The following is a 15,416-nucleotide window of genomic DNA, read 5'->3' on the forward strand; positions in this document are numbered from 1 at the left end:
GTAAATGTTGTGCTATATAAGAAACCAAATAAATAAACATACACGGGTATTTGTCAAAGGTTTGCGCCGGCATGGTTCCTTTAAACAATGACCAGAAAGCTTGATCGCTGATCTGGGCTCTTTTTGCTCCTTTAGCCAATGCGCTGTTGGGTTGTTTGGCGTTTGATCCAACACCCGATGTCGGTTCTCTGTATCCGGATGGTCCCGCTTCACACGTATCGGCCCTAGGTACCGTAGGTTCATACCGGCTAGCTATGTCATCTGTAATACATATATTATCAATTAACGACACATTCGTTGACTTGAGAAAAAAAAAAAAAAAAAAAACGCCATTTAAGTCATGATAACAACAATCCCCTGTGGACACTATTCATGATTTTGCGGCGATATGCAACATTTAACACAAAAACACATTATAAAAACACCGCTAGCCATGTGTCAAAATTCACCTTGTATAGCCGGGTTCTGGTATAGCTGTTTATAGTGTTTTGCCGATGGTAAATTCCAGAGATCATCCATTATGTGTTCTGCATCAGCTTTCGACATAATCGGCGATACTAACAGAGAACAAATAACACATTAATATCACAGGCGGTATAAAAATGAATATAACAGGATATATATAGTGAGATCGTGAGAGTTCGCGCGAGATAGCGTGAGAGAGAGTGAGAGAGAGAGAGACATATTTTTGGAAATTTAGACAAGCCCCCGTATATTTCTTTTAACATACATCACATTTTTGACGGCTTATGAACACCTACATTTTTGCGATTCGGACAAATCAGAGTATGCGGCGTATGGGTTTTCGAATGTCGTCAGATCCGGCCCGACTGTGAAATCCGAACCATATGATCCAACTTCAGATGCGACATTTGTGACATCTGAAACTGATTTAAAATAATATATACATAAAAAATAAAATAAAAATTAACACAACAATTTTGTAGAACGAAAAATACAGTCAACACGTGTAACATTTATACCAATAGGGCGCTTGTCTTAACAGACCCTGTGACTAACACAACTGAGCCTTGTAATAATAATTAACACCAACAATGTAACATTTATAAAACATGTCAATAGCCCCTGTGCCTTAACAAATCATGCCCCTAGCAACAACAATGTGTCTTTGATCTGTAAACTTACATGTATTTGTCTGCTCATTTGGCTGCTGTTGGAAGCTGGGTAAATCTTGTAAATCTCTGAGACTTATTGTGTTTGCATTAATGGTTTTGTATTCCTTTCTCTGTAATAAATAATAATAAGTTGAAATAACAATACAATAAGCTATTGTTAAACTATTGTAAATATCATATACACACCTGCATGTTGATGTTTTGTTAATTGATACAGTAGCTTAATTTGTGGTGAATATTTATAGTTCAAAGTCAATTTCTGCAACAATCACTGTTGATAATAAAAGATAACATGATAAGTATCCATAACGAAATTTGCGTGCACAAAATCACATAAAACTATTAACGCTCTCACAAAAAAAACAAAAAAAAAAAAACTCATCTATGAATACGACCTGACAATGGCCCTTATTCTGGTTGGTGCGGTCAGAGCCGCACACGGGGCTCCGACCGCACAAACCAAGGGCCGCCCACCGGACGGATCGCCACGGCCGTCCGTACACGGACGGCTGGCGATCCGCACAAAAATGGTGGAGGCTACGCCTCCACCATGGTGGGAGCTGCCCCCTGCCTTCGATGGTCGACGACCATCGAAGGCAGGCCCGCACGCCGCGGCAGCTCCCGCAAGCTCAGACCACACGGACAATCGTCCGTGTGGGAGCTTGTAAGGGGGCTGAAAGCTGACATCCGGCGACGTCAGCTTTCCGCCCCCATGTCATGGTAATGAGGGCGTCATGCCCTCATTACCATGCATACGCCCCGCGTTTTCATGGGAACGCCCATGAAACGCGGGGCGTACACATAGGGAAATGAGGGGCTGAAGCCCCTCACGCCCCTATACGCCCCCTTTGCGGCGGACGAAATCCGTCTGCGGCGAAGGGGGCTGCACATGCGCAGAATGACCTCTGCGCATGTGCAGACCACAAACATCGGCGGTACGGCCGCACGCGGGCCGTACCGTGCCGATCTGAATAAGGGCCATTGTATTCTATAGATCAGCCAATAAAAATTAATTACAGGGGATCCAACAAAGCTACTGCAGCATCCCCATCATATCACATGTGTAGTCAGCAGACAGCACATATAAATGTGATAACTAGCTCATTATTTAAAATCATTATGTATAATACAATGATACAATATTAAAATGAAGCTATTTATAAATATCAAAGCTGTAATACCAAAAACCACAACTACTGACATTGTATTCTATAGACCAGCCAATAAAAATTAATTACAGGGGATCCGACAAAGCTACTGCAGCACCCCCATCATATCACATGTGTAGTCAGCAGACAGCACATATAAATGTGATAACTAGCTCATTATTTAAAATCATTATGTATAATACAATGATGCAATATTAAAATGAAGCTATTTATAAATATCAAAGCTGTAATACCAAAAACCACATCTACTGACATTGTATTCTATAGATCATTCAATAAAAATTAATTACAGGGGATCCGACAAAGCTACTGCAGCACCCCATCATATCACATGTGTGGTCAGCAGACCGCACATACAAATGTGATAACTAGCTCATTATTTAAAATCATTATGTATAATACAATGATGCAATATTAAAATGAAGCTATTTATAAATATCAAAGCTGTAATACCAAAAACCACATCTACTGACATTGTATTCTATAGATCATTCAATAAAAATTAATTACAGGGGATCCAACAAAGCTACTGCAGCACCCCATCATATCACATGTGTAGTCATCAGACAGCACATATAAATGTGATAACTAGCTCATTATTTAAAATCATTATGTATAATACAATGATACAATATTAAAATGAAGCTATTTATAAATATCAAAGCCGTAATACCATAATCTGCGATGACTAACATTAACGAACTGTAAATTGTAATAACACAATACACTGTATTTTTAAAAGCAATATGTATAATGTACAGGCCACAATACACTAATCACTGCACATGCAAATGGTCAGTTAAACCCCCCATAGGCTCAATATTTTCTTTCCTAAATAAATGATTAACTACAAGCAGCCAGTATGCCAGCATGTACTCCCAATACATTACAATACAATGCATGCAGCAGCAAACTATATTTTAAGATTGTTTAAAAGCGTACTAAAAACCCACCCTGCCAATAAATAAAACATTTTGCTATGTATATTATAAAATATTAAAACTACGCTATTTAGAAATATTGTATATATATATATATATATATATATATTTATTTAGAAAATTAAAATAGACTCACCCCTTCTGGAACAAAATCTTCAAGTATTCTCTGAATAGTGTGTGGACAAAAGCTTCAAGTTCTCTGTCTTCAAAATGTGTGGAGTGGTGGCTACCCCCATGGAGAACATATATATATACTCATCAGTCAGTTAGCACATCTGTGTTGCATTTGTTTCATTTGAATATTCATGAGTTGTGTTCCAAAGTCATAGACAGGCATAACAAATATATATATATATATATATTTGATTTAAATAATATAGCATATTACCCAAAACACAGCTGTTTTCAGAATATATTGCTTGATAAAATAAAACCAAATTGTGCTGTATAAAATCCTTATTCTTATTATTAAATAAATGATAGATATGTTTCAACATCAACAGCATCCTTCAATTTTTAATTTAAAATATATACAACGTTGGCGCCACAGCTGTGATTATATATAGAATATTAGTGCCGTGGTTGTGCTTCATGAATCGCTAGACATTATTTTTTATTTCTAAAATATATTTTTGATTTAAATAATATAGCATATTATCCATATTTTATTCACCACATAATATAATGATACCAAATTGCCCGGTATAAACCCTTATTCTTATTATTAAATAAATGACAGATATGGCTCACAATCAAAAGCATGTTTCAACCCTATATATATATTATCATCACTTTATATACTATATTAACGTAACAATCATTGCAAATAGTATGTCTAGCCTCTAGTGAGAGTAATAACACCCGGCACTCCCATAAGGCAATGCTCCTAATGATGCGATATTAACAAGCACCAATCAGTACTGCTATAAATATGCACGAGGTCTGTGACTCAAACACACCCACTGACGAAGTCCCTATAGGACGAAACGCGTTTGGGCGGAACTGAGAGGACGCTGGCTGTGACGCGGTGACGCTGTGACGCAGCGGGGTCCAGGAGCAAGGCTGACAAGAAAAAACGTGTCTGCTACCAATGCGGTGATATACCTATCATGTTTTATGCGAAAATTGTGTTATAGTGATATAGCACATCTTTTCTTGTGAGTGTTTTTTATCCATCAGTAAAGGATTGTTGTTTTAAAACCTTAAATACTACACTATGGTGCGCCTCCTTTCTTTCTTTTCTACACATGCAGCTTGGGCTAATTGGAAGAGCCCTGTGTAAGGAGTGCAGCACAAGCCTGTAATCAATATCTCCTGGAGGATATTTGTGATCTACAGACAATCAGCGCTTTAAGGATACTTGTTTTTGCATATATATATATGAGTATGCTTTTTAATTTAAAATATATACAACGTTGGCGCCACAGCTGTGATTATATATAGAATATTAGTGCCGTGGTTGTGCTTTATGAATCGCTAGACATTATTTTTTATTTCTAAAATATATTTTTGATTTAAATAATATAGCATATTATCCATATTTTATTCATCACATAATATAATGATACCATCACATTACACACACATATATATATATATATATACTGTATATATATATATATATATATATATATATATACTGTATATAGCTATATATATATATATATATATATATATATATATATATAGATCCTTTATTTATCAGCATTGATAATGTTCAGTTAAATATAATATATATAAGTTAATTCTGTAGTCTCTAGCTCCGTCTGGAACTTGATTGCAACTGCAATACATGGCCACTAGATGCCACTCATGCTCTGTTGCAAAGCTTTCATGGCCTTTCTTTGTTCTGTCTAACCTAATTAAACTGATAGTCATGTGAAAATGTTTTTTTCAGAGGTATGAGCTTTCTAATGAATATAATTGTTACCAGCCCTGCTGTGCTGTCTACGCTAATTGCGTCATACGTAAATATCAACGTCTTCAAAGACTATGGAATCCGGTGTTTAAAATTACTTTTGAAAATTACAATCATCAGTCAAAATGGGTTGACGTGTGTGTAAAACAATATGCCATTTCTCAGGCCCCTGTCTTTAAATGCATAACATATGTATACCAAGACCTCTTTGTTATGTACTCGGATATTTCATTTATTTTAAAAGCAAGAAGGTCCTTAGATGATGTGGAAGTTATCGTGTGGAATATAACTTTTTATTTTTTATAACCCCAAATGGTCAGGATTTTTGTTTGCCGCACTCTCCATGTTCTAAGGTATGTTCTATTATAAATTTTATAGTTTTTGGTTCTTTTAAATTTATTTTTCAAAGCTTTATAATATTTATCAAAGCCGCAAAAACTCCCCGGCTTTAATACGTTATAATAACTGGCTTTCAGCCGGCTGTTTTGATGATCAGCGTTGCGCGACATCCTACACAAATCAAATTTGATATAAAACAAGATCTACATTTCTACGAATTATATATCTGTTGTATACCATATTTTTCTAACAACTTTTTTAGCATTATGTTTAGAAATTCTTCCAGCTGGTTAAGATATCATTAAGCGTACTTTATATATGTGTTATTTCACATAGCCAATATCCGTGTATGAAGTTACAGTATCAAACCAATTATATTTTAATACGGGGGTTAATATTATTTATACCACTTTCATATCAAACGCGGATAAATGGGGGCGTGGACAAACTGTATAAAAGGGGCGTGGACCTGTCCAAACCAATTAGTTTGAAGAAAAAGTGTGCCTTATCTACTCACTGCCCACTTGTATCAAAATTGGTGAAACCCCTGGGGGTTTGAAATGTACACTATACCCCTAGATGAATTCCCTGAGGGGTGTACTTTGCAAAATGGGGTGACTTGTGGGGGGGTTCCACTGTATTGGTGCAACATAGCACCCACCATTCATTCCACCAAAATCTGTGCTGCAAAATCCAAAAATCACTCCTTCCCTTCTGAGTCCTGCCATGCACCCAACTGGTATTTTTTGGTCACATGTGAGGCATTGCCGTACTCGGGAGAAATTGGGGCACAGATTTTGGGGTGCTTTTTCTCCTTCATACCTTTTGAAAATGAAAAATTTTGAGCCAGAACTGCATTTTTGTGTAAAAAAATTTAATTTTTCATTTTCACTGCCCACTTGTATCAAAATTGGTGAAACCCCTGGGGGTTTGAAATGTACACTATACCCCTAGATGAATTCCCTGAGGGGTGTAGTTTGCAAAATGGGGTCACTTGTGGGGGGGTTCCACTGTATTGGTGCTTGGGGGGTCTTGCTAATGCGACATAGCACCCACCAAAATTCCACCAGAATCTGAGCTGCAAAATCCAAAAATCACTCCTTCCCTTCTGAGTCCTGCCATGCACCCAACTGGTATTTTTTGGTCACATGTGAGGCATTGCCGTACTCGGGAGAAATTGGGGCACAGATTTTGGGGGGCTTTTTCTCCTTCATACCTTTTGAAAATGAAAAATTTTGAGCCAGAACTGCATTTTTGTGTAAAAAAATGTAATTTTTCATTTTCACTGCCCATTTGTATCAAAATTGGTAAAACCCCTGGGGGTTTGAAATGTACACTATACCCCTAGATGAATTCCCTGAGGGGTGTACTTTGCAAAATGGGGTGACTTGTGGGGGGGTTCCACTGTATTGGTGCAACATAGCACCCACCATTCATTCCACCAAAATCTGTGCTGCAAAATCCAAAAATCACTCCTTCCCTTCTGAGTCCTGCCATGCACCCAACTGGTATTTGTTGGTCACATGTGAGGCATTGCCGTACTCGGGAGAAATTGGGGCACAGATTTTGGGGTGCTTTTTCTCCTTCATACCTTTTGAAAATGAAAAATTTTGAGCCAGAACTGCATTTTTGTGTAAAAAAAATGTAATTTTTCATTTTCACTGCCCACTTGTATCAAAATTGGTGAAACCCCTGGGGGTTTGAAATGTACACTATACCCCTAGATGAATTCCCTGAGGGGTGTAGTTTGCAAAATGGGGTCACTTGTGGGGGGGTTCCACTGTATTGGTGCTTGGGGGGTCTTGCTAATGCGACATAGCACCCACCAAAATTCCACCAGAATCTGAGCTGCAAAATCCAAAAATCACTCCTTCCCTTCTGAGTCCTGCCATGCACCCAAATGGTATTTTTTGGTCACATGTGAGGCATTGCCGTACTCGGGAGAAATTGGGGCACAGATTTTGGGGTGCTTTTTCTCCTTCATACCTTCTGAAAATGAAAAATTTTGAGCCAGAACTGCATTTTTGTGTAAAAAATGTAATTTTTCATTTTCACTGCCCAGTTGTATCAAAATTGGTGAAACCCCTGGGGGTTTGAAATGTACACTATACCCCTAGATGAATTCCCTGAGGGGTGAAGTTTGCAAAATGGGGTCACTTGTGGGGGGGTTCCTAAATTTTAGAATCTTATGGTGCCTAGAAACCTACATGGTGCCTAAAAAATAATCTCATAAAAAGGAGGCTCCAAAATCAAGTAGGTGCTCCTTCTATTATGAAGGCTGTGGTTTGGTCAACGTGCACACTAGGGCCACATATAGGATATTTATGAAAACAAAAGAATTGGGGGAATCAATTTTTAGTCACATTTCTCTAGTAAAATGTACTGTGTTCCTTAGAAAAATGTATTAAAATTGCAAATCTGCAAAAAAAATGAAATTTTGAAATTTCACCTACACTTTGTTTTAATTCCTGTGAAACACCTAAAGGGTTAACAAACTTCCAAAATGCTGTTTTGAATACTGTGAGGGGTGCAGTTTTTGAAATGGTATCATTTATGGGGGTGTCTCACATACAAGTCCCTCAAAGTCACATCAGAACTGAACTGGTCCCTAAAAAAATCAGTGTTTGAAATTTTCTTGAAAATTTGAGAATTTGCTATTCATATTGTAAGCCTCCTAGTGTCCAAAAAAATTAAAAGGAAGTTGAAATAATGATGTCAACATAAAGTAGACATATGGTCTATGTTAGTTATTAACTATTTTAAGTGGTATGATTATTTGTCTCACAAGCAGAAAATTTAACATTTTGCAAATTGCTAAATTTTCCATTTTTTTACGACATTTTGGTATTTTTCACAAAAAAACACAGACTGTATCGACCCAAATTTACCACTAATTTGAAGTACAATGTGTCACGAAAAAACAATCTCAAAATCACTGGGATAAGTAAAAGCAAAAAAAAGTTATCCCCACTTAAGTGAGACATGTCAGATTTGAAAAAAAGGGCTCTGTCAGGAACGCAAAAACTGGCTCTGTCAGGAAGGGGTTAATGCATAGAGTTGATCTGAGTAGTCATAGGTGGGCGACTATTTTCAAACAAGGCCATCTGCATCATTTACACTATGTACCTTCTCAGGCCAAGTTCACGCGCATTGGGGCATCTTTTTCATCAGTAGCAGTAGGTGCTTGAAGTGTGTGATGAAACCAGAGTGGAGGGCTGTTCTTCCTCTCATTTCCAGTGAACATAGTAACATAGTAGATGAGGTTGAAAAAATACTTAAGTCCATCAATTTCAGATCTATCAATTGCAGATCTAACTAAGACGTATGGCCTAGCTTCCTCCTAGTGGTACAGACTCTATTTTCCTCCAGGCTAAGTGCATGCCCACGTGTCCTAGTCTCTGCCCTCAAAGCAAAGAGGGCACCTGGATAGTTTGTTATATTGCCCCTGATATATTTTTACTTGTTAAGCATATCTCCTCTTAAACGTTTCTTTTCTAGCATAAACATTCCTAGTTTTGGTCATCTTTTGTCATAGGTTAATGACTCCCTTTTATGAGTTTGGTTGCCCTTCTCTGGACTTTTTCCAGCCCTATCATATCCTTTCTGTAGTGTGGGCCGAGAATTGCACACATATGAGGTCTAAGCAGTGCCTTATAGAGTGCTATAATTACATCATCTTCTCTAGTTTCCATGCCCTTTTTATACACCGTACAGATGGAGCCTTCTTCAACTAGCCTTCTCTGGATAGCCATGGCTCGCCAAGGTCTATTGTTCTCAGCTGCAATACAATACATAGAACACTACAGTAGGGATTTAGCATAGGATTAAGTCCAACAGCTCTGGCTCACTTAATCCTATGAAAGGGCTAGATGAGAGTTGCTCTATCCTGTTAGCCTTAGTGGCCGCACTATGACACTGAGCACGGCACCCCAGTTTTTTGTCGATTTGAACCCCTACATCCTTGAAATACTGATTGTGCTCTTGATTGCAGAATTAATATATTTGGAGTATTCCATGATGCAAAACATTTATTGTAATTGCAGGTTTGTTTAGCATTCAATCCTCAGAGTACCCTGGTGGCGACTGGAAGCATGGACACTACAGCAAAACTGTGGGACATAAAGAGCGGAGAGGAAGCCCTCACTTTGACTGTAAGTTGGTAGATAAAGCAGCACGAGCCGCCCAGCACACACATTGACATCTGTATATAATATTTCTCTGGGGGTGACAAAAAAATAATGTTGTCACAATGGGTCCCTCTACTAACCCATAGTGTCTGCCAATAACAAGATGTCCCCAGTTGTACAAAAAGTGTTTAGCCATAAGAAGGGTGTGTGAGCCGCAGCACAGGGCACAGGGCACACCTTAATGTGTTGTCAAGCACATTTAAGACATTCATACTGCTTTCACATTGCAGAAATGGGTAATGACACGGTATTCTTAAATGGGACTTTAAAACGGGTCTGAGCCTTGAGACCTTTCACATTGCAGGTGAAAACCGTTTTAAAAATCATTTAATACCATTCAAACATTCAACCCGTTTAACCCCCAAGGGACATGTTTCAAGCCATTGAAATAGAGCTGTTCAAACTGCCAAAAAAAACGGCTCTGAAACGTGTAGGACTCTGCTTTTTAATCGTGTTGAAATACCGGTTAACTTTAACCGGTAAATCAACTTTGGCACTTTCACATTGCAGCCTTAAACGTTTTAAAATGGAAAAAAAACGGCAATATACCGTTTTAAAAGTGCGATGTGAAAGGGGTATCCGTAAACAGTTTTTATTATTCCCAAACACAAAAACTATTTACATTATTTCCAGCCTCCATTAGAGCAGCGTGAATCCGCTTCTTTGCTGTTCTTTACGTCCTGTTCTCTCATCAAGTGTTGTTTAGGAGTAAGTGCATGCAGTAGAGCTGTACACCCACTCATCTCAGACTGTATAGAGGAACATCTTACATCTGTGATCAGAATCACACTGAGTGTACACGGCAGCAGTGTCATTTCTATACATCTATAAAGCAGTGGCCAAATTAGGATTATCAGAGTCTATTTACTAAGAGTCAGGTTCTAAAGCCCAGCGCTTCTGATCATGATTATGACCTAAATTTTCAAGGGCAATCCTTTTTACTAGCCATATTTTGCTATTGGAATCATTGAACTTTTACATTCAGACATAACATCGCCAGCTTCGGATTTTAGAACCTGTGAATCAGAATCTCAGGCTTATTATGAACAGCAGTAGAAGCACAGTGGTATAGAAGTTACACTGCATTATGGCAGAATTAGGTCTCCCCGCAAGGATGCTAAGTGCAACACCCTACAGTGGCAAATGCAGGATTTTTAGAGGGGGGTTTCCAAATGTAATCCAAAATCTCCCACTTTGCAGCGCATTGGAGTAAGTACAGGAATCTGGGGAGCGGTAACAGTCCTGAATATATATCCCCCATTCCTCCTCCCCCTTTCAGATTGACAACCCCACCTTACCTGAAAAGATAACAGGTGTTCTCATTTGGTCAATCAGGTTGCCAAAATGCAGGGAGAGGCATAGTAAACCCAACCAGCAGGTAAACACATTTTAACACTCAAATGTATGACTTTTCCTGGGCTTACTAGCTAAACACACCTGGTACGTTTGCCACAAAGGATTTATTGTTGTGTAACTATCGTGTCACAACTCTTCCTATAATACATGGGGCCTTATTCGAGTTCACTCTTTCTGACAAAATCCTTCTTAGATGGACAAAACCATGTGCACTGCAGGGGGGCAGATGTAACTTGTGCAGATCTAATTAGATTTGGGTGGGGTTTTACTTCAAAGTGAGATCTATATTGCAGTGTTAAAATAAAGCAGCCAGTATTTACCCTGCAAAGAATCACCAAAAAATTCACCAAATCTATTTTTTATCTGCACATGTTACATCTGCCCCCCTGCAGTGCACATGGTTTTGTCCATCTAAGAAGTATTTTGTCAGAAAGAGTGAACTCGAATAAGGCCCCATGGTTCTTTTCTCTTCTATCTAGGGACACTCTGCAGAAATCATTTCTCTGTCATTTAACACGACTGGAGACCGTCTGATCACAGGCTCCTTTGATCACACAGTGGCAGTATGGGACATTCCTTCTGGCAGGTACAGTGTTATGTTCTTGGGATGATAGTTGGGCACTGACATGGTATAGATATTACATTAGTTCCATCAAATAGCCAACATCGTAGTAATGGGAGAAGAGACTGTCTTTACCTTTCTGTCGGGATACAAAAAATTATTTATTTTAATCCACGAGTAAAATATTTATTCAGTTTTCCATACATAAAGTGTCCACAGATGCCCACAGATGACATCATCAAGCCCTACTGGTTGCCATGGAAATCACTATATACAACCTGCGTAAAGAGGCAAAACATATCTTAGAGGCAATTGCAGCAATTAACTATAGATATGAAGCAACATATAAAATGTACAGAGTAACTGCAATGAATGAAGGGAAAACAATGTACGTGTTAGCATATTGGGATGTGTATGTGCAGATAGAAACCGTCATGGCATACTGTGGCGCGGCAGCATAGGGTGTCAATGTACCAAGTGTATGAATGGTCACTGCTGTGGATTAGCAAGATAATGTATGACACACATGAAAATTCACATAAACCAACAAAGTGAGCTGTAGGTGACTAATCTTAAAGCCGCATGTACACGTAGCCTGAGGTATCGAACAGTAATATGACTATAAGAAACAGTGTAGCCCCATCGATTCATTGAGGCCCCTGGGTGCCAGCGTACCCAGCCTGTGAATCCAGCGGGCTTCCCTCTGTAAAAGCCGCAGTGCCCAGTCACCGCGTCTCAAGCGAGCTGGTTCGTGATCTATAATGATGTACCTCAATGCAGAGATGTTGTGTCCAGCTACTGGCTGATCACTGTGGCCACTAGCAAAACCTGCCTGTATGGCAATTTTGTGTGCTGCCATACGTTCATGAACGGTGCGTTCTGTTTTTCCCACATAACAAAGCCCACATGGGGAAGTTATGAGATATACAATAAATCGTGTTGTACAGGTGACACGGCGTGTGATGGTAAATCGGAACCCAGTATGTGGATGGGGGAAATCCTTACCAGTTGTTAATGCCTGGCATACAACACAATCTTGGGTCACGGCTGTCGAACTGGCCCAACAGCTGTGACCCTGTCCCGTTCTCAGGGGTAGATTTATTATAGCGGCGCTAAGAGCGCCGCTATAACACTCCCGGCGAAGCAGAAGGGGACACCGACAACATCTACTAAGATCTTGCCGCCGAAGCGGGGGAGCGCCAACTCCCCCCTCTGGCGATGTCCCCTCCAGCTGACAGCGGGTCAGTTAACATTGACGCGCTGTCTCCTTCCCCCCGGCCGGCTGGACTGCGCATGTGTGGGATCTCGCTACTCACGCGCGATCCCAGTGCAGCTCAGGGACAGCGCTGTCCCTGTTGTAGGTATAGGGCATCGCCGCCTGCAGCTGTCGAAGTCGACAGCTGCAGGCGGCGGAACGGTCAGCGACGCTGACAGTTCATAAATCAGGCAGGAGGCAGGCGCGCAGTACGAAATATCGTAGCTGCGCTATGCCTCCTGCCCCACATCGCTGCACGTTAGACACCCGCTCGGCGGGTGTCATAGATCAGGGGAAGCGATATCCCCTGCCATAACGCACGGGGATAGCGCATATTCCCCTGATCGCCAGTTCATAAATCTACCCCTGAGTCTGCTCAACCGAGAATTTGCATGCGGGATTCAATGTCCTGCCTGCAGCGAGACAAGAAGGGGGCGTGGCCGCGTGCTGCAGCCGGAAAAAGGCGAGCTGCAGCCAGGAGCTCGTCACTTCCCAGCCTTTCTCGGCAGACTCCTTGTGAAGTTGGGTTCATTCTGCCGAGATCCCATGTTCAGACAGCATTGAATAGGGCCCCTACAGGAGATTGAATACCCCCCCCCCCCCTCCCTAAGTATCTAAGCAGCTTTGACGAGAGCCAAACTGTAATAGCTAGATGACTGAGTCAGGGCATCTCCAAAACAACAGTTTTTGGGGGGTCTTCCCAAGAGTTAGTGGTAAATACCTACCAAAAGTGGTCTGCAGAAATGAGACCTATCCCCTCATGTCACCACCACATCTGATTCACACCACACTACAGGAGGAAATGGAATGGCCAACTGATCACAGCGCCGGTACCATCAGCAACATCTATTGAACTGCACAGCTGGGGGAGCACTCTGTGACACCATTCAGGGGAGGAAATCCTTGATTGGTGGTCAGCATTGGAATGGTTCCAGTAATAGAAGAAAGTGCCCTTTCTATGATGAAAAATGTTTTCTTACATCATGTGGAAAGTCTGGTGCATCTGCTTTCTTTACTAGGTTAGAGAGGGCACTATGGGAAGAAGGAAAGCTGACGGCAACAGTATGTGGTATCTGCTGGGTATCCTTAGGTCCCCCCATTAAGGTGGATGTTACTCTGACACAATACCACCTACTGTACCTAACAATTGGACCCCTACATGCAACGATATTTCCTAATGGCAGTGGCCTCTCAGCACTGCAAAAAAAAAACAATCTTCAGGAATGGTATGAGGAACATGTCAGAGAGGTTGAGATGTTGGCTTGGCCTCCAAATCTCTCAGATCTCAATCCAATCCAGCATCTGTGGGATGGGCTGGAAAAGTCTGAGCCATGGAGGTCCCACCTCAAAACTTACAGGACTTAGATGATCTGCTGGTAATTTGTGGGTGCAAGATACCAGGTGGGTCAAAGATGTCTTGGTGGCACAAAGGGGACCTACACAATATTGGGCCGGTGGTGCTAATGATGATTGGTTATATTAAGCATGATAGGAAATAAGTACATAGATTGTAGCACATGATAATGCTGGGGATCATGGAGACACCTCAGTGTGCTGGTGATCTATTTAATCTCAGTCCATGGGTTGGTGATACTGAGGTAGAGGGTAATAAGTGATTTCAGGAATCCAGATTTAGGTTTTTAATATTATGAAATAGTGTGACACGAAAGGTATATATGTTTAATTATAAATATTATTTTATCAGCATTTGTTTATTCAACTGTGTAACAATAATCTAGCAGCTATAATGAGTAATCTATAAAACTGGACCACGCACAGAGTATGGTAAACCACTGGATCAATTTCCAGTTTGGCCATACACATGAAACCAACCAGATTGGGGGGATCTTTGTGTAGCCTGTCTACCAGTAGTCCTGTGCCCACCGTATTTCTAGGTGTCCCCAAAATATAATCCGTTTGAAATTGGGCATGGTAATAACATACACCAGTTGCCTGGAATTTGTGGAAGACTCCTGAATTAGGGCCCCTATTCTGGTTGACTCGCGATTCCTGCGTGTGAATCGGTGGCGCCGGCTAACCATTCACAAGGTGGGGTTAGAGTGACTTGCAAGGATGCGAATTCGCATCCGAGCGAGTCAACCAGAATAATTGCCTGGGTTTTGGTTTCCAGACTTCCGAGAGAGCAGGCAGGTTTCCAGCAGAGCACCTACCTGCTGTATAGTTGGCTGGTGTGGCTAATAATATTGGGGCTGCACTAACAGTGTTACTGGTGGCATGGCCAGTGTAATAAGCTTACTAGTATTACATTGTAATATTATACCCTGATTGCATGTTTGTTTTTTCCACCGCAGGAAAGTTCACACCCTCATAGGCCACCGGGGAGAGATCAGCAGTGCACAGTTTAACTGGGACTGCTCCCTAGTAGCTACAGCCTCAATGGATAAATCCTGCAGGGTAAGGAGATTATACTGGGGGTTACTGGTTTACGGTCCTCCACACATACTCAAAGCAAACCTTAATTTTGTAATAGTCAGATTCGGGAGCCCCCACATTCAGAAGACCCTAGGCAGCTGCATATTGGTAGAGACAGCC

The 15,416-nt window shown here is 40.6% G+C and overlaps 1 protein-coding gene across 1 annotated transcript in view; it reads left to right on the forward strand.

The window, feature by feature from the left end:
* Nucleotides 1-15,416, forward strand: part of DAW1 (dynein assembly factor with WD repeats 1) — a 67,201-nt gene that overhangs the window by 46,939 nt on the left and 4,846 nt on the right. The window contains exons 7-9 of the mRNA XM_083178313.1: nucleotides 9,547-9,654; nucleotides 11,526-11,632; nucleotides 15,176-15,278. Coding sequence (XP_083034439.1) covers nucleotides 9,547-9,654; nucleotides 11,526-11,632; nucleotides 15,176-15,278 — 318 coding nt within the window. The remainder of the gene's footprint in view (nucleotides 1-9,546; nucleotides 9,655-11,525; nucleotides 11,633-15,175; nucleotides 15,279-15,416) is intronic.

Source organism: Crinia signifera, chromosome 3 (assembly GCF_055691185.1).
Source record: "Crinia signifera chromosome 3, ASM5569118v1, whole genome shotgun sequence".
NCBI lineage: Eukaryota > Metazoa > Chordata > Amphibia > Anura > Myobatrachidae > Crinia > Crinia signifera.